At 33.7% G+C, this 20989-nt stretch overlaps 1 protein-coding gene across 5 annotated transcripts in view; it reads right to left on the reverse strand.

Moving 5' to 3' along the window:
• Positions 1–20989, reverse strand: part of Pde8 (phosphodiesterase 8) — a 286786-nt gene that overhangs the window by 115007 nt on the left and 150790 nt on the right. For 2 of the 5 annotated variants that reach the window (XM_073086220.1, XM_073086217.1), the window contains exon 1: positions 2176–2695. The exons of the other annotated variants lie outside the window; for them this stretch is intronic. In XM_073086220.1, the coding sequence (XP_072942321.1) occupies positions 2176–2245 (70 nt within the window). In that variant the 5' untranslated portion in view covers positions 2246–2695. Of the gene's footprint in view, positions 1–2175; positions 2696–20989 lie in introns of those variants that run through there. 5 annotated transcript variants of the gene reach the window in all.

Raw genomic sequence — 20989 nt, forward strand, 5'->3', positions numbered from 1 at the left:
TTTTTAACCTTTGAGTACGGATATAGCCCTATAAGACTCTTAAGTAATGATCAATTACTTAACATTACAAATATTTTAACAATAATTAAACAACTGGCCTGCTCAACAGCAAGCGACACAAAAAACACATACGTTATCCACGAAACATTTTAATGTCCATACGTGGTTCATACCTTGCTACATATACATCGCCAAATTATAAGATCGATTGCAATTAGTACAAGAAACGATGTAAAGAATTTTAAACTGCTATGCCTGAACCAAGTTGAATCGAATTACGAAATTGGTTCACACATGAGCGAGATGCAAGATCTTAGATAATCGAGGCCGACCAGTTGCTACGAACCTATTGCTGGTCACCCGGTTTTCTAATTACGAATTTCACGTTAAATAATCACAGATAATATCTGCAAAGCTACTTCAATGTTACTTAAGATGTGAGAAATATAATGTAAGCAAAATATGACTCGGATATATTGTAAATTGTAATACATATTAAATAATAAATAATAGTTTACACTTATTCTGTATATTATTTTTAAAATAACATTTTATTAAAATATTGAATAGTTTATTACTGAATTGCGTAATTTATTTAAAAAATAAATTAAAAAACGAACGTGGGAGTAAAAATGACGTGAATTGCTATTTCATTTTTTTTCTAATTATTTGAATAAAAATATACAGTAAATTTATAAATAAATATTTAGTTAGAAATTTATTATCCTTGACTCATTAAATAGATTCCTTAAAAACGGATCGTTGTAATGTGAGCACTTGAGCACTGAAATTATGAGAATAAAAATAATAAATTGTGAAAGATAATTATGAATACAAATCAATAGTAAATGAATACCTAAATACAAATATATTGTAGTCATATTTTTTAGTATGTATTGTATGCAAACGAGACCTCTCATCGTGCCTTGAGGCTCAGATTTATTATATTGTCAACAGATTATCGTGTTGTCTTTATCGATGTAATTATGTGTTCAAAACTTAAAGTCGTTGACATCAACAGCATCCTACATAATAAATTGATCGTCACATTGCTTTTGCAAGATAATCGAATGTAAGATTTAAAATTTAAAAAAGATTTTATAAATACTTATTTATAAAATTTTCGGCTCGCAATTAGCCTTTGAAATGCTTAATCTCATTTCATAATTTCATGTTGTCTCTGGGAATCGTATTTCTAATATTTTTTTACTGTAACATATAAATTATTGATCAATAATAACAGAAAGGTTTTTAATAAGTTATTTAAAATCGATTAAATTCTACTGGTCAAGCGAAATAGCCCGTACAAATTTCCGGTACTAATTAATTAATTAGTAATTCATTCTCTTTACTTAAGAATTAATGATTACTAGAGAAATATATTGGTGTAGAAATAGAAAATAATAACCTTTAATAGAAAATAAAATTGAAGGTATTATTTAGTTATTTCGATGCTAAGTATAAAGTAGCTTATGAAGCTACAATTTCATAACTGAATTCATTAATTTCTAGTAGTATGAAGCAAATCTTCTCTAATTGGCCATCAACACCCACGTGTAGAAATTTAGCATTAAAATTTAATTCCATTATACTGTAAAGAGGCTTATACACTTGTCTATTTTCAAGTAGCAGTCCGCCTTCTCTATGTAGTAGAAATACTAATTAGCTTGCAGTGCATCTGTAGCAGTGCATATTAAGCTTAGATTCTACTCCATATTGTATATTACAAGACACTTCATTGCTAGCCCTGAGAACTTAGTTTGAAAACCTTGTTTTAGGTTTTATAAGAACTTGTTTTAGGTTTTAACAGAATTTATAAGTCTTAAAACAAACCGTTAATAACAAAACGCTGCCTATATTTGAGACGACTTTTTTAGCCCTAAAAATGGTAATAATTTGTAATCGGCTTCAGATATAATCCTACTTCTATATGTCCATTGGCGTAAGTGACCGCTAACTATAAGGTAAATTGCATTTTCGTTTACTCCTTCAGTATTATAAATATTCTATGGCTGTAATACTCTGATATGAGGCCACTCTTACGTAGTTCTCAGGTAGCAACATAACTGTGATATCTTATACATAACCGTGATCTCTTATGTTGCTATGAAAACCTAGTCATTACTAGAACATTTTCTGAGAGTATAACTTCTAATCGTTAATAATTGTAATCACCTTCATCACTACTGCGTCTTTGGAGCCATCTTTGCACTAATTCTATACTGGCTTCTTCACCAGCCAGCATCTTTCATACACATATTTTTCTAACACTTATAATTTAGGCACAACACAATAAAAACTGTAGAACACGCACATTTTGACAAACACAATAAATCTTCGTAGATCACATAACTGGTTAAATAGTTTTAACGAGAAATAAAAATAAAACGCACTATTAAATAGGTCAGTTCACAAACACTGGCTTCATACACGCTGCGACGATTTAAATTTCAAAAAACGAATTCGCAAACGTTAACATGGCCGCTCTTTACCGCGTTCAAATATCGAATTAATTGAATGATGATCGCCGACAGCCGAGTGTAAACAGCGAGTGTACTGAGCGTAGACGATACAAAGTTACTTTTACCGTTTATTTTGCATGTTCTTATTTAACTTTATGCGTTAATACGGCGCGATAAAGTTTGTTTAGGTGTTTGAAGTTATTTTGGCTTTAAAAGTTGCAGCGAGGAGTGTGTAAGGCGGCCGGTTAGGTAATGGTCGTCAAGTCGACAGTTGATCAAGAAGGGGGGTAAATGTAGGACGAACGTACGCCGTGTAAGCACATTATTTTGACTGGAAGCGATAACGTTTACTCGTAAAACGTTGGTAATTATGAAAGTACGTTCAAATAGGAACATAATATAAAACTGCATACTCATTGATAACTACGTCACTGCCTTTTAGTATAAACTAGTTTTTGTCTAGTAGTCGAAATTGGATCATAATTATTATAAACAATTTTACGATATAGTTATTCATGAAGTTTGTCAACAGTTATCAAGTAAAAAACGATTTTCAAATAAAAGAGAAAAATGGTCTTAACTATGTAAAAAAATATTGTTGAGTTTATTAAATTATTTTTCCCTTATATGTTAATTCATGCTTTTTGAGCAAGAAATTGATTGTAAATACAACAAAATTTATCAAAATAATATAAATTATTCAAATATTCATTATGAATTGTTTTATCTACTGAGTAAAATAAAATAAGTATTTCGTTGCAATATATTTTGACACTAATTGTAATTATTTTATAAATATATTTCAAAGCAGCGTTATGTAACAGGAAAAATAAAAATTGATAAATATAGATACACACGCACATCGGTAATTACGTGTAATATTATTTATGTAGATGTAGATTTATTATGCAGACTGTAGTAGTTACACAATAGTTATTTACGATACTGTCGTAGAAGGTGAGGCCAACGAAATAGTTCAAGGAAGTAGACCCTTCCCTAATTTATATGCATCGCGTGGACATCTGCACTGAATGCAATCGTTTCGTCACATACGAACGAAGATGCAAAACGTTTCTTGTATTTTAAGTGATGAACTACCTACTTAAAATAATGCCAACTTAAGTTTTTAGGGTTCCGTATCCTAAGAGTAAAAACAGAACCCTATTAATAAACCTCCGCTGTCTGTCCGTCTATCACGGAGATCTATCTCTTGAATCTTAATTTATAAACACTAGAAATTTTTACAGAGTATGTATAATAGTATCTAAAAAAAATAATTTTAAAACACCGCTACTTTTCGGCGTTTTTCGCTTTATCCATTGAACCCTAATAGGTAGACAATTTTCACAATATACTTCTATGGCTGCTATAATATATTAGTTAAGCTATGCTTCTATGATAACAAAAACTTTAACTAAAACATAAACGAAATAAACGAAATTTTGAACCCGCAGCGTGCGAGTTCGACTCACACTTGGCCAATTATCTTAAGAACATTAATATTCCAGCCAGCATTCCACATTGAATATCTAAGTTTGACCTGAATTTTCGTAGTTATGTCTAAGAAATTAATTATCACTTATTCTAACGGAAAAGGGCAGTGTCGTGAATAGTTCGAGTTCTCTATAAGGTCAAAATATCTAAATTACGTGTGAAATCTAACAAACTGCATACATTATGTTTAGCGTTGTCAACTCATACACGTTTTAACCAAAACTTAATACCAAAATGAGTACCTATATTAACTTTACACTTTAAATATAGACATGTTCGTTTTTCCCTCTAAATTTTATTCGATTTAACAGCAATATCTACGATTTCAGTTCTGATTGAATCATTTCAATTAATGTATCTTTTATTTTTTTTGTTTTGTTTCGTTTCGTTTCGTTTCGTTTCGTTTTATTTTATTTTATTTTATTTTTAAATAATCATATTGTAGACACTAATCGATAACCAATCTATTCATATTTTTATCATCATAAATTTCATCCTCATTATCATAACGGGACTACAAAATTTTGAACGAATTTGTTTCGTTGAATAAGTGCGTGTGGTCACCCTAATTATTATTATATTCTCACTCTAGCTCTTTGATGCTATATCCTGTTATGGGATTAAAGAGACACGAGAGAGAGCTGACACTTTATAATAGGCTTACGAATGTTCTAAAAAGATAGCCTGGTGGTTGAAACTGTCTTTTCTCTATGATTTTTCATGTACGTGCGTTTTGCAAACTTATAAGATTAATTAATTATCACGTGCTAAAACGATGAAGAATAACATCGTGAGGTAATCTATATGACCGATATTTTTTTACAAAAAAAGTTCTCAAAGGTGTCTGACTTTTGAGAACTTTTTTTCTACCATGCATTTAGTCAGTGTGGTGGCTTTACCCTCTTTTAAGCTAAAAGGAGACATGTGCCCAGCAGTGGACCACAATGGTTATACTACATGACGACTAATATTCGGACAGAAAAATCACAGTACCAAAATACTTCTATAACCGTTACGAACGCAGTAAGTGCTAGTCACTTCTTGTAAAACGTGTACAATGTACATGGGTGTAGCCGTCGTTTGTCGCAACTAGCCGCCGCGCTAGTCAGCTTTGTGCGCGGACCAGTTTTTACATAGTCGTTTGATTCGCACTCGCGCTGATAGCTAGGGTTGTCCACAAGATTTATAAAAAACCAGCGAGTTACTCCTTTACTTTGTTAAATAGCACAAATAAAATGTGTGTTGAGGAATTTTCACTAAATTGTGTAACTTCTTGCGCGCTACAAACTTTTAAAATAATTACCAGATAATATTACGAGTAAATATTATGATTATAAACATTTAATTATTATTAATTACATAAAATTTATTTTTATCAATTTAGTATCTACCGATAAAAGCTTGTTAATAAAAACTATGTTTTATGTTTAGACGTAAATACTTGTCACTTCTTGTAAAACATGTACATTGGTGCCGCCGTTGTTTGTCGCAACTAGCCGCCGCGCTAGTCGGCTTTGTGCGCGGACCAGTTTGTTCATAGTTGTTTGATTCGCACTCGCGCTGATAGCTAGGGTTGTCCACAAGATTTCGAAATAACTAGCGTGTTACTCCGTTACTTTGTTAAATAGCACAAATAAAATGTGTGTAGAGGAATTTTCAATAAATTGTGTAACTTCTTGCGCGCTACAAACTTTTAAAATAATTACTAGATAATATTACGAGTAAATATTATGATTATAAACATTTAATTATTATTAATTACATAATTTTTTTTTTTATCATTTTACTATCTACCGATAAAAGCTTGTTTAATAAAAAACTATATTTTATTTTTTGATGTAAATACTAGTCACTTCTTGTAAAACGTCTACATTGTTGTCGTTGTCGTTTGTCGCAACTAGCCGCCGCGCTAGTCGGCTTTGTGCGCGGACCAGATTGTTCATAGTCGTTTGATTCGCACTCGCGCTGATAGCTAGGGTTGTCCACAAGATTTAAAAAAGAACAGCGAGATACTCCTTTACTTTGTTAAGTAGCACAAATAAAATGTGTGTTGAGGAATTTTCACTAAATTGTGTAACTTCTTGCGCACTACAAACTTTTAAAATAATTGCCAGATAATATTATAATTATAATAATTTAATTATTATTAATTGTATAAATTTTTCATTTTAGTATCTACCGATAAAATCTTGTTAATAAAACCTTTGTTTTATTTTTTGAATGAAATTCTAGTCACTTCTTGTGAAACGTGTGCATTGCTGTCGCTGTCGTTTGTCGCAACTAGCCGTCGCACTAGTCGGCTTTGTGCGCGGATCACTTTGTTCATAGTCGTTTAATTCGCACTCGCGCTGATAGCTAGGGTTGTGAGTTTTCAGACGATTGTAATGTTTTTTTGGAAAACAAAATATTTAAAGTGAAAACTCAAAATAAGGTAGAAAGTAGTATTGGCAGCCGCCATAAGTGTAGGCGAAAATAAGGTCTTCCTATAGAATATCTAAATTATATTTATCTTACTTAAAACGTCATTTAACGCATATTCAGACTTGCAGCTCAAACCGACATGCTTCTCCTTTGCCTTTTCACATATAGTAATAATAGTTAACTAAACTTATATATGTATCATAACTATGGTTGGTAGTGAAGTACCAACAACAACTACCAATCAACTAAGTAGTTATAATTAATGGGATATGTGTGTAAATCAATCTGAAATATAAATCAGTTAATGATGTCAAATTGTGTCGAAAAAACTTTTTTTGTACGTAAATCTCGACAATGTCCACATATGTGATTTCTTTGTTGGCAACCCTATTAAATGCACGATGCTTGTTTGTTACGTAACGTGCGTCAGTTTTCATTACCCGATCGTGTTGGTAAGGAAATTGGTTGGAACGTGTGATTGGTGTTAAAAGATGCATACGCAAAGAGATTTAAAACGTGACGGCTATTTATTTGCGAAAGCTTTTTATTTATCCGACTATCGTGAAGTGTGACGTCAAATTGTTTGAATATGACGCTGATCATGCTACGAGTAGGTATATAGCAATGAAGTGAAAATTGGCTCTAAAAAGTATGAAACAAGAAAATATTTTTAACATAATTATTTAACAACTACGAAATTAAGGAATGCTACACACAAGAATGTAAAAAATATAATTATGTTAAATAATGATTAAAAGCGTAAGTTTAAACGTTTTTGAAAATCATATTATTCACAATTGTATCTACCCTTAGTATGAGTTTTTACAAAAATGCCCCTAGCGGACTGTATCAGAACTGATTGGAAATGTATGGGAAATACGTAACCAAATACCAATACAGTCATTTTTGTAAAAACTCATACTAAGGGTATATTATTATTATTCAGGTGCTTATCTTACTTGAACGGCAATTACCTAGCGTGACAACTATAATAATTAAACTATACACAACATGTGTCACATAACTATATGCATGCAATGTGCAAACTTACAGGAGCAAGTGGGTCTAAGACGCAACGTACTAATCCCTTTCCGACACGAAGTTCTCTGCAGTGACATTTCTTGATTGCACGGAGACTCCATTAATTTAGTTAAACTGTAGCTCAACTTTGCCAATCTGTCTTGAGGCATCTGTCATAGTGCCTTTGAAACTATTTGTATTTATGTGTGAGATGTATTGAGGTTTGTATTAATATATAGTGTGTACTGTGTATTGTTTATTGTATCTCAAGCTAGTGTGTTTTCTCTTGTATCTCAAGCTGGTAGAATTCTTTGTGGTTCGACTTCAGAGGCACTACTTCTTTCTGCCTAATATCAGCAGTGTTTTCGCTAATGTATTTCGGTTATTAAGGTGTGGCATGGAAGACTATTTATCCGAGGTGTTCCAACTTAGACCTCAAAGGCAACGCATCTGTGGCTAAGCTCAGGACTCTTATCTGGAGTTGATGGCAGATATCCGTCCATTTGCGGCAGTAGCCAATTGCCATACTGACAGCATGCTCATTTGCTAATCTGTATTGTAACAAAACTTAAAGTAGCAATTGGCTCAATTAGTAAATTTATACAAAGGGTATTAGGTCGCTTCCATAACTAAGGAACGTCTGGAATATTCCACCACAATGCAAAGATAACTTGCGAGCTAACAGTATAAGCGTCCCATTCTCTCATGTTTTTAAACCATTGATTTAAATGTTTTATGCAACATACATGCATCAATTCAATTTAATATACGACAGCTCCTCTAAGCAAGTGAAGTTTACAGTAACTTTATAAAGACCTGCACACAACCATAACCCGTCAACATATCAAATGTGTCAATTTGATGTCGCCGCGTTCCGTGGTGACCGTCAGAATGGCCGGTCACTACCCATATTTTACATCGAAATAATTACTAAGAGTTGCTACCTAGTTGCTACTAGTTGCTATTAGTTGCTACTAATTGCTACCTTCGATTAAAAAAAGATAAACTACTTTTTAAGGTGACCGGCCATTCTGACATCAGGATGGCCGGTCACCTATCCAGTGAGAAGAAACTGCGCAAATAAATAGAGTTTTTTTGTAATCAATAGTTGCTACCAAATTGCTACCTTCATATGCATCGTATTGGACTTCATAGCTTTTAAGGATAAAAAAATATTACGGATTTAATATAAGAGGACTAAACGCCTGTATAATGTATAAGCATAATATGTTTAATTTCGGGTTTTCTCTTTTAATTATACAGGCGTATTAGGCGTTTAGTCCTCTTATATTAAATCCGTAATATTTTTTTTTCCTTAAAAGCTATGAAGTCCAATACGATGCATATGAAGGTAGTAATTTGGTAGCAACTATTGATTACAAAAAAACTCTATTCATTTGCGTAGTTTCTACTCACTGGATAGGTGACCGGCCATCCTGATGTCAGAATGGCCGGTCACCTTAAAAAGTAGTTTATCTTTTTTTAATCGAAGGTAGCAATTAGTAGCAACTAATAGCAACTAGTAGCAACTAGGTAGCAACTCTTAGTAATTATTTCGATGTAAAATATGGGTAGTGACCGGCCATTCTGACGGTCACGTTCCGTGCGCTAACAAGATTCTCTTATCCAGAAGACAAACAGCAATAATGACGTCAAAATATCTACGTGATGACGTCAGTACGTCAGAGTAGCGACCTATCATTCTGTATAGAAAAGTTTAAGGGTAAACTTATAGGATAATACAGATATCGTTATGATTATGTGCATAAGGTAAATTTGTACATTCCGTTTTTGTCAATTGAGAATTTTTTGATAAAAGTTTCGTTTAAAGTCGCTTCAGTTGCGGAAAAGATGGTGGACAGCCGTTTGAGATGGTTTGGACATGTGATGAGGCAGGGCAAAGGGCAGAGGAAGACCGCGGGCCACGTGGTGGACAACCGTTACCATATGATATGGAACGAGCTCAGCTAAATACACAGACAACCCAGGATAGAGCACCCTGTCGCATACGAAGGAGGAGAGCCGACCCCAAATAAAGGGAAAAGGCAAGAAAGAAGAAGAGAGATTTTTTGATAATAGGCTTAATAGGGAAAAAGGAGGAAGCTTCCTTACTTGGATACGATTGCATTTTTTAATTTAAGTATTATCATTAAAACTTCGGTGAAAATAAAAAGCCACTTAAAATAATACAATTTAAACTTATTTTAAACATACAAGGTCTATACTGTACATAAAGTTATACCGTAAATATAGTCATAACGGAGTGTTACTACCAAACTATAAGAATAACAGATTTATATCTGCATGAATTTAAAATTTCAAACTGTTTTCAGTTGTAAAGTTGTTGCAATCTCGGAGGTGCTCGTAAAACTATTTTAATATTTTTAACTGTGTAAAATAATAGAAAATGTAACTGCACGCTCTCTAAGGTCATTGTTTGAGTTTTAAACTCGGAACATTAAAGTTACAGTCTGTTCATTTTAATTTAGTTATTTTTCCGAAACATTAAATTTATTTAATGTCTTGTGCAAAAGCTGGGTATAATTTAAATAAATTATTCGTAGAAAATTTGTAGTAAACGTATGTGTATGAAATGTAATACCTATTCACATATTTCATTAATAATATTTTACATATTATGTTATGTTACTTTAAGATCCATTTAATCAATGTATAGTAGATACATATTAACATCATTATCTGAAAACTTAGGTAAATTTCTACAAATGGACAAATAAACATTTAGTCCACCAATTTACGACTAGATGAAAATAGCGTAATGAATTATAATTCTTAGTCCGCTGTAAAAAATCAAGAATTTTTGTCTGAAGTTTTAATACAAACAGTGTTGCTATTGAGGTCGACACTGGATCAATATAGGTAAATTATTCTACCGTATCATAAACCAAATCATAGTATCGGCAAAGCAACAAAAAGGTACAATAGGTATAAGTGTGGATGTTGCCACAGTGGAAAGGTCTACCGTTAAATCCGGTGGCAACCTAACTTACTGTATGATAAATTACTTATGCGAGGTTTATAAATCTGGTTATAAACCTGCTGGTCTGGTTATTAGCTTAGCTTTTTGTTAATTGACCCATATCAATCATATTAATAAAGCAGTGCTAACTTCGTGGTTAAGAAACTGGGTCTTTCGCTCGAGAGGTTCATGGTTCAAATCCCACGCACCTCTGATTAGTGTGGACTATGGCCTAATCCTTTTTATTCTGAGAGGCGACCCGTGCCCAGCAGTGGGACAATGGGTTGATGACACAGACCTGTATCTAAATAAATACACCTATTTCTACCTAATAATATTTCTTCTACTTATTTCTTTGAACGGTGTGGTAAGGGAGACAGACTTTTCCAAAGCGTTCCAGCTTAGTCCTCAGGGGTAGCGGTGCATCTGTAGACGAATATCTAATCCTATCTGGGGTTGATTACAGATGTCCATAGACGGCAGTAGCCACTTACCATCAGGTGGACTGCATGCTCGTCTGCTACTCCTATACTATAAAAATACAGGTTGATGACAATTACGATGGGTCATATTAACAAACCAAATTCATTGGGTCATTGGAATCTAGTTTTGGGAAATTACAGGTTATAAGGTGTATCCCAGTTACCAGGTAGGAACGGTTGCCGCATGTTAACTAAGCTCGGTTGTTAAGCCAATTAGTGGCAAGCCGTCTTGTGTTGCGGACCTCAAATTGGACCACTTACCGGTCTATTGATTAAGGAATTCTTGGCTTCAATTCCAAGTCTGACCAGAATTATTAGCTACGATAAATCTAGCATCTAGCTTTACCGAGAATGCAAGTGTTAGAACAGTAACAGACTAGATGTTTTAAATATTTTAGGTAGTAGATTTTGTCTTCTCTACGCATACATACTCGTAATATCATCAAACAGTAATATTGATTGGATCGTATGCAAAGTAGCTTTATAGCCTTAGCAGGATTGAAAGTCTTTCCTTACAACCATAAAAGAGGAACGTAAAATTGAAGCGCATAGATTGAAAAGAATATAATTATTACTTTAGTGATATGTTATATTGAACTCGGTAATCTTGTGGTTATATAATCTGTAACCAAAGTATATATAAAAGGAAGGCAGTAAGTAAAGTTTAATTATTTAAATCCGATTAGTGTTTGCCATGTCAATCATTCTTTAAAATTATAAAATTATTGTATAAAAATAATTCAAGTAGTTTAGTTTTAGAACAGCTATAGATTCGTGGATCCCTAAAAATGATCTTAAACCTGTAAAATAAATTGGATAAAAAACTAAGTTTATATTCAATAATGAATTACGGCAAAGCCTCGCCCAAATTATACACTTTATTGCCGTTAACTGACAGAATAACATAAATTTTAATGACCTCTTAGAATTTCAAGTTATTGTCAAAGGAATTAAGGCAATTCTATTAAATTATTTTATGAGAGATGTATGTCATGTTCCGTTTTGAAACGCCAGAAATCCAATTAACTGATTTAATTAACGCCGTATTATTTGTGATTCTTGAGCCCTGTAGGGTAGTATTTTACTTTAATTTGCCTCCGAGTTTTGGGCTTATGATATTGAAGTGTTTTGCTTAATACTAAATGTAAGCACCTAATAAATATCATCCGAGTTTGTTTAGGCAGAAATTTATGTAAGTAGGTTATTTTTATGAATTGATTTATTATATTGGTTTGTGCTCATTGCCTAAATAATGTTCTTTGTTATTTAGGAAATTCGTCCAGCAAAGGGAATAAAGCGAGCAAACATTTGTAGACACAGCGTTAACATTTTTTTAAGTGTACTTAATTAGGAATGCCTTATATTGATTTATTTATATTTTATGATTAACTGATTTAATTAACACCGTTGTGAATTATTTGTGATTCTTGAGCCCTTTTGGGTAGTATTTTACTTTAATTTGCCTCCGAGTTTTGGGCTTATGATATTGAAGTGTTTTGCTTAGTACTTAATGTAAGCACCTAATAAATATCACCCGAGTTTGTTTAGGCAGACATTTTAAGTAAGTAGGTTATTTTTATGAAATGATTTATTATATTGGTTTGTACTCATTACCTAAATGATTTTCTTTGTTATTTTGGAAAATCGTCCAGCAAAGGGAATAAAGCGAGCAAACATTTGTAGACACAGCGTTAACATTTTTTAAGTGTACTTAATTAGGAATGCCTTATATTGATTTATTTATATTTTATGATTAACTGATTTAATTAACGCCGTATTATTTGTGATTCTTGAGCCCTTTTGGGTAGTATTTTACTTTAATTTGCCTCCGAGTTTTGGGCTTATGATATTGAAGTGTTTTGCTTAATACTAAATGTAAGCACCTAATAAATATCACCCGAGTTTGTTGAGGCAGAAATTTAATGTAAGTAGGTTATTTTTATGAACTGATTTATTATATTGGTTTGTGCTCATTGCCTAAATAATGTACTTTATTATTTTGGGAATTCGTCCTTCTAGATATTTGTAAGTGAGGCATAAGGCGAGCGGAAAGTGATGAATCTGCGATATGATGTGAAGATTTTTAGATGACAAAGCGAGCGTAGTTGGAAAATTAATAAATAGTAGAAAACCTCTCTGCATAATTGAAAGATATAATTTTAAATATATTTTTTTAAAGTGTAAGTATGTATTTACTTGTAAAAATTAAAGAAATAAATACCTATTTAGGTACATCATCGCTCCACATAATAGATAAAAGATCGATTACATTATAATAATCGTATCGCACATTTTTTCTTAATACTTCCTGTGCAACACACATATGTATTTTATATCATATGACGATTAACAGACCGTTGCATTATTGACGTAGCTAAGTATATCCTAGTGTGATTTTCAAGATAAGATATATTATACGCATTTCGAAAAATAAACTTGATTAAACGCTATCAATGTATCTGAATAATGACGCGGAATCAGACGATAATGGGCATAAGGCGATGCATCATTAATATTTACATGTAATATATGCACTATATGCACTTATGCAGGTATTAATCTTAATATATATAACTCAAAGATGATTGACTGACATAGTGATCTATCAACGCACAGCCCAAACCACTCGACGGATCGGGCTGAAATTTGGCATGCTAAGGTAGATGCTTAAGGTAGATGTTATGACGTAGGCACCCGCTAAGAAAGGATTTTGATCAATTCTACCCCCAAGGGGATAAAATAGGGGATGAAAATACTACTTCGTAACGCGAGCGAAGCCGCGGGCAAAAGCTTGTAAAAATATAAGGTGTCGCGCACATCACTTCTTATTTATTTTGCGTAAGTTTAATTTTTATTTTTACACAGGAATCTTGCAGCTCAAAAATATTTTACCTATTACACTTATACTGTACAATATACATATCACATTCATATTTTAAGACCATATTAGCATTAGTCTGCAATTTTCAAAGTTAAGTATAGTTTTGTACAAAAGAAACAAAGCAAAGTGAAATTATATAAGCACTAAATAAATACTACTAAAGGGAGATCTAAAGAGATTTTTCTACGATAAATGATCTTTAGCATATTTGGAAAAGAAGAATTCAATAGTTTTTAATAGTGAATCTTCTAATGTTGTGTATGATATCATATGATATTCTATTATGTTTGATTGAACTGTATCTGTATCTGTGGATGTAATAGCGTAAAATGCATTGTATTTCCATGTTTAAAAAGTAACAAATACGTATTTAATATATCTGATACTCACTTGAACACGTAACTAGAAGAAAAAAATGAAGAAAAAAATGACAATATTACACTCAAGTTCGTGCAAAAGTTAGTTACTGAGAACTTGATTCGATAACGTGTCACGTTAACATGTAAGCATTGACATTTACAAGTGATAGATAAAACCAAACGAGTAATTATCTTAGAACGAGTATCACGTTACCAGAGGTGTAGAAATAAATCATTACGTAACAGATAAAGCGAAGATTAATTATTATGTTCACCCTGGTCTAAAGGGGCCAAGTTTGAGACACTTGACATCAAAATAACAAGGTACTTAGAAGTATGAAGGTGGTAGAACCCTTTGTGGTTCGACTCCGGCGGCACCACCGCCACACCTATTTCTACCTAATAACAGCAGTGTTAGGCGCTGCTGTGTTCCGGTTTGAAGGGTGTGGTAAGGGAGAAAGACTTTTCCAAGGCGTTCCAGCTTAGTCCTCAGGGGTAGCAGCGCATCTGTGGCCGACCTCAGGTAGATATTCCATCTAGGAATAACAAAATCTCTATACTGGAGTAAAGTCGTATACCGCCGATTTCGGCCGAATAAGCTGTTATTCTTAGATTAGTCGTGTCATTTTTCTGTCACTGTATTGTATGTTGTACAACTTGTACTTATTATTTATATCATTGATTAAAACCTTAATAATGGCACGTCGTCTTTAAAGTACTATTAAACAAAACCGATAGTGATGACGATGATTGTTTATTTCCTCGCCCACGGTGGTTTAAAACAAGGGTTAATTATTTTGGAGACTTATGACGAGCACGATTTCGTGTTAAGGTTTCGTTTATAAAAGAAAATAAATATAATAAACGAATTATATAAATCAATAATAAAGATTTGTTTACGCCAAATTAAAAATATCTAAATACAACAAAACTAAACCGAATACCTCGGGATCACTGTCAACCGTTATCCAAACAAATGTAAGAATATGCAGCGCTATTGTGCAAGTATACGTCAAACTGTCTATTTTACTTGGACGCATTACGTATTTGTTCAATTCATTCGTTCAACATCACAGAGTAACTATGCGAGAATAAGATATCCTTAGACTAACGTGGTGAAACGAAAATGAAGTTAACCGTGGAATAAATTGACAGTGTAAAATTATACCGGGATAGCTACTCTAGTATAAATTAAGTGTTGGTGAAATCGGCTCTTAAAGTAATTTTGAACGTCTTTGTACGATTCTCCATGTGATAAAATATACTCTGATATATTTTGCTTTAATAATAAACATTCACGTTCACGAAAATTGCACCATAACTTTAAAAATCAGAGATCAACCGACATCAAAGCGCGGCCACAGTGAAATTTGGGTCAAAAAGGAGTTTTGGTAAAAATAAAATAACGATCCATTTCTGAGCCAGTGAGCAGGAAGTTATGCGTGGGACTTTTTCTTTAAACACAAATGTTTTCTCAATTATTATCCGTTTAAGAAATTTGAAGAGGACGAAATCATTGCTTTTGTAGCTGCGGAGGAAAAAAAAATTTTTGACGCGCAATTATTTTGAACCATATATGTAATATTAAGCCAGTATTTTTTTTTCGTATAATATAGGAGTGGTATTCGCCGCTACCCCTGAGGACTAAGCTGGAATGCCTCGGTAAAAGTATGTCTCCCTTACCACACCTAGACTAAAACTAGAACAGGAACGTTTAACACTACTGTTAATAGGCAGAAATGGGTGTGGTGGTGGTGCAACCGGAGTCGAACTATAGAAGGGTTCTACCACCTTCAAATTCTTAAATTCTTCAAAATTAATAATCAACAAAAAATAATCATTTTCACTAATCGATGATAGATGGAGCCACATGTTAACTGAATGCTGCTATCACAGATTAGTAAAGATTACTCACTCCTTAAAAGAAAATGTACCCAGTTTTGAGAATTGAAATAGTTGCGTAAAAAAGTTTGTCACGTCTCCGTGCTAAAATGTCCCTAAAATATTTGAAAAATAATTATTTCAAATATTTTATTTTAAAAAATTCAAAAAAAGAACTTACTAATAAGCCTTTTGCGGATTCATTCAATTTCAAGGCTGCGAAGTTAGAGATGTGCCGAGTCAGGTCGACTCGAGTCAGTACTCGAGTACTTACATAAACTCGCATACTCGAGTACCAGTAATACTCGAATACTGACGATACTCGTACACTACAACTACTACTCGTACAAGTAAAAACTTGTTTAATTTTGTGTAGTGAGTGGCGTTTTTTTTTTGCTCTTCCGTGCTATTGGACTGTATGTTGTGCAAAGTACTCGAGTACTTTGTGAATCCTTTGGACTCGAGTACTGACTCGATTCTTTTTTATATGAGTACTAAAGTACTCGAATACCAAAAATGGCCACTTTTTCAATTTATACGTTTATTACGTAATATACGTTACTGACACTATAGTTCTGATACAATCCGCTAGGGGCGCTGATTGGAAATTGCATGGGCTAAGACGTAATCAAATACCAAAACAGTAATATTTGTCAAAATGTAAAAACTCGTGGTAAGGGTGCAGATGACCTGCTTGTTTGCTAGTTTTACGGTAAGTAACAAACTATTCATATACTACAAAATACACGAACAATAATGTATATTCAAATATACGTATAATAAATAGGTACTTATACGTATTTCAAAATACAAGACAAATATCCATTGAAATTGATATCCGTAAAAGACAGAATCATTTCCAAAACAGAGCCACAAAGCGAAACAATTTATCATTTTATCTTTCACTACACACTGAATCTGAAACAGTTTGTATAAATTGTAAATCCCAAGCCTTTGCTCTTGATGTTAATTAATGCCGAGACTTAAGATAACTATGAGGAAAATAAATGGTGTTCATAGCAAAAACAAATTGTTCGGCCAAAACTAGAATATTTTGTTTTAACGTTTAGCGCAACGATACGATAGACTGGTGCTTCTTTATTCTTTATTTGGACGACGACGGTACGGTATGGCAACGGCACGACACGGCAACGGCACCACGGACAATATCTAAATAGACGATGCAAATGTATGTACTTTGTGTAAATAAAAGTAAATCGGGTATCAAAAGGGAGAGCAAATCCCTTATAGAAGACAATCTGTACAGTTATTGTGTTTTTTTATTTATTTATTCAAACAACATCACAGAAGAGTTCGCTAAATCGATGCACTGCTGAGTACTGAGACTACTGAGTATCGATAATGTCTATTAATCTTTTATTATTCTTATATTTTTGATCTTAAAACTAATTTTCGAATAAGATATCACATAGATCGCCTTGTGAGGTCGCAATAGGCAAAAAAATGGCATATTTGATCTCATACGACGGTGGTACACGCTCTTTCTATTTAGATTTTGTATCTATAGCCGGTAATAAAAGAAGTTCTGACAGCATCGGTACCGTGCCGTGCCGTTGTCGTCCCACTAAAGAAGCGTCTATTCCTGCAAAAATACTCTGGCTCGTAAATAATGGAGAAAGTTTTTATATCGCCAATAACATTTATAATACTGGAGCAAAATATTATGCTCGGGATTTATTATTTCCTTTCTGTTCCTTGAAGCTTTTCTTAAAGGTTTTTAAGCTTGAGTAGTGAAGACGAGACCCTATTATTTCATCACATACTATTTTTTATACTATTGGAGTTGTGGACGAGCGTGCAGTCCACCTGATGGTAAGTTGCTACTGTTACCCATGGACATCTGTAATCAACCCCAGATAGGATTAGATATTCCTACCTGAGATCGACCATAGATGCGCAGCTACCCCTGAGGACTAAGCTGGAACGCCTCAGAAAAGTATGTCTCTCATACCGCACCCTTCAAAACTGAAAGTAGCTCTTAACGCTAATAATTGTTATACTAATTTTCGCTTATTCATCAAAATTTTACTACCGCTACTTGCCCAGTAAAGTTGACATTTAGTCAATTTTGTATTATCTTACTGCAGAGGGTAATGATTTTTGAGCGTATTTCGCTGGCACGCCCTTTAGCCCAAACGGCGTGACGGATAGCGTGACGGTATTAAAATATGAAGTGTCGTTGGATTCATATAAATTGTGGGAGTAACCTGAGACTAATCTTTAAGCAGTCGGTTTTTTGGTTTTTATCATAATGGTTTTAATATTAGTTAAAACGTGTTTGTAATTAATACTACAATGATAATAAATATTCTTTTTAAATCCTTATGGTAAAAAGTAGTTTCAGTACAAATTACGGCACTTGAGCTATTTTAAAATTCGGTTAAATATTAACAAACTTTAGATGTAATATTTACATTTTGTTTTTGACTCATTTTAATACAGTAGACTCTCAAAAAAAATCATTAGGTAAATTAGGATTCTCTGAGAAAATATTTTATTATTATTAATTGCTCGCTATTAACTGGTCAGCGTGGTCAAATGCGGCTGAAACCCTCATCATTACAAAAAGAGCACCATGCCCTGAAGTGGCAAAACAATTCGTAACTTCGAAAAATTCGAACCTTGGTCCTCCAGAATGAGAGACTGATTTTCAAACAAAAATACAGGTCTGTGTTCAAACCATTACTACCAGTAACTTTAAAAAAGATCTTAAGCAAAATTACAAGAATAGATTAGGAAACATTATTAAGCTCACAATTCATAACCACCTTTTTTTCGAGGTGGAAGCCTTCAAAAGGTACCCTGTGTCGCTCCCACGGCATTTACGTGGGACTTTTACCGCATTAAAACCCCCCCCGGTGGCCGTCCTCGACGCTGCGTAGAGGACTCCGGGGTCTCCAAAGGAACGCGACCGGTGTCCTCTTAGCGAACTGCCCCGTCGGGCTCCGCCCAGGTGAGTTTGTATCATCACACCGTCTGGTGTATACGACGGAATGCGATCAAACATACCGCCGTCCTTCCTGGGGTCGTAAGCCGGGCGGTTCGAGTTCCTACTCTCGGCTCTTACGACAGGCAGGGGATACCGTACCCCTATTCTGTAGGACTACCATGAGTTTACAAAAGTATTACTCGCTAGCGACTGCGTAAAATAAATGTATGAAAAATTGTACAGCGCCTCTGGTGGTTACTCGTAGAACTAAAATCCGTAGTGACGTAACTCGATACGTAAAAAACCTATCGAAATCAAATCGCTAGCGAATGTCATTATGATCTATTGCCATACAAATTCGGTCCCATGAGTCATTAATTTGACAGACGTTATCAAGAAATACCGTAACGATAGTAGTTATGTTAATCACTAGCAAAATGACAATAGTTTTCTATTTACCATTTCTATGCCAACTCATGGTAATGCTACTGGTCCCGGAACTACAAGGACAATTAACTTAGGCTTATATGAATATGAAATGTTCATTTAATATTACGCTTTGCTATAAGCGTACCATATCGTCTTACATATAATATCCTGTTAGCTGTGTCGTAGCTGATATGTGACGTCATCACTACGTAGTATTGTTATCACACGTATCAGTGGTATCACTGGTATCATATCACGTGTTATTGAATGTTTATTCATTACGGATACGTACTAATACTGATTGTATTTGATGAGAATAAAATGAAATTATTTGTTCTACTATTACTGGTATAAGGTGCCCTTCCATTACTTTACAAGGTCAGTGCTAATAATTCAGGTCCCCTGGAATTTTGTATAGAATATAGGTTTGTATGGATGATAGGTTCATACAAAGGGGTTTTATAGTTAATGTGCTTGGCTGTGCATGTAAATAATCTCTATGCCAAGGCCCTTTGTAAAATTTGGAATTCATATTCACGACATAATTGGGAAGATTTTGATATTGCAAGATTTTGATATATTTTTGGAAAATGAAAGCATTATATCTACCCGACTACGGAGGGTTTTTTTTTATAATACAGGAGTAGTTAGCTACTGCCGCCCATGGACATCTGTAATCAACCCCAGATAGTTTAGATATTCCTACCTGATGTCGGCCACAGATGCGCCGCTACCCCCGAGGACTAAGCGGGAACGCCTCGAAAAAGTATGTCTCCCTTACCACACCCTTTAAAACGGAACACAGCAGCGCCTAACGTTGCTGTTATTAGGCAGAAATAGGTGTGGCGGTGGTGCCGCCGGACTCGAACCACAAAGGGTTCTACCACCTTCAAACGGGTAATACGCACGGTAACTTTCATATAAGTACAGATATGATTTTAATTCGAGGTAATTAAAAGGTTTTTAAAGTCCATTGAAGTCCCTTAAATGAAGATCACAATCTAGTAAAATTAAACTTTAATAATTTAAAGTAGAGTGATCTTATAATTAAGCCGATGTTAAGATAATCGTTTCGCTGTGTAACTAGACCCTTATATTATTATTAAGGTTAGAATAACTGAAATAGGTCCTGTCGCTTGCCTTGCCGTAGGGCACTTAATATTTTCTCAGGCTATTTGTACCTTGGTCCTCTGAAATTGTGTATGAATAGGCAAGTTCCAGGGATAAGGTAGTGTAGGCTCCCGTAGAAAAAATCTTTTAAAACAACACATATACATTTTTTTCTACCAAAAATAGAAATTCGAAAATTCCTAGTAGGTAAAAAATGTTAAATTTAAATCTATGGCAGGGAAGATTGGATTGAATACTACTTATGTAATAACGCATTTTAATAAACATTAATTATAAATTAATATTAATAATAAAAAAATATTAACAGTATTTTTAAAGACATTGAAAAACGATGTTAATTCTGCGGTCGTTAAACTCAAAATGTGTTACAGAAATAATCTCACATTCCAAAAGTTCGCCTATTTTCCTTTAAGTGTTTCATTTTCCATTTACGTTATTATTTTCAGAACGAAACGAAAACATTCCCTATTTCGAATTAATTTCTCATACCTGACCAATA

This window comes from Epargyreus clarus, unplaced genomic scaffold (assembly GCF_041222505.1).
Source record: "Epargyreus clarus isolate Ecla_fem2 unplaced genomic scaffold, WU_Ecla_fem_2.2 ptg000024l, whole genome shotgun sequence".
NCBI classification, from domain to species: Eukaryota; Metazoa; Arthropoda; class Insecta; order Lepidoptera; family Hesperiidae; genus Epargyreus; species Epargyreus clarus.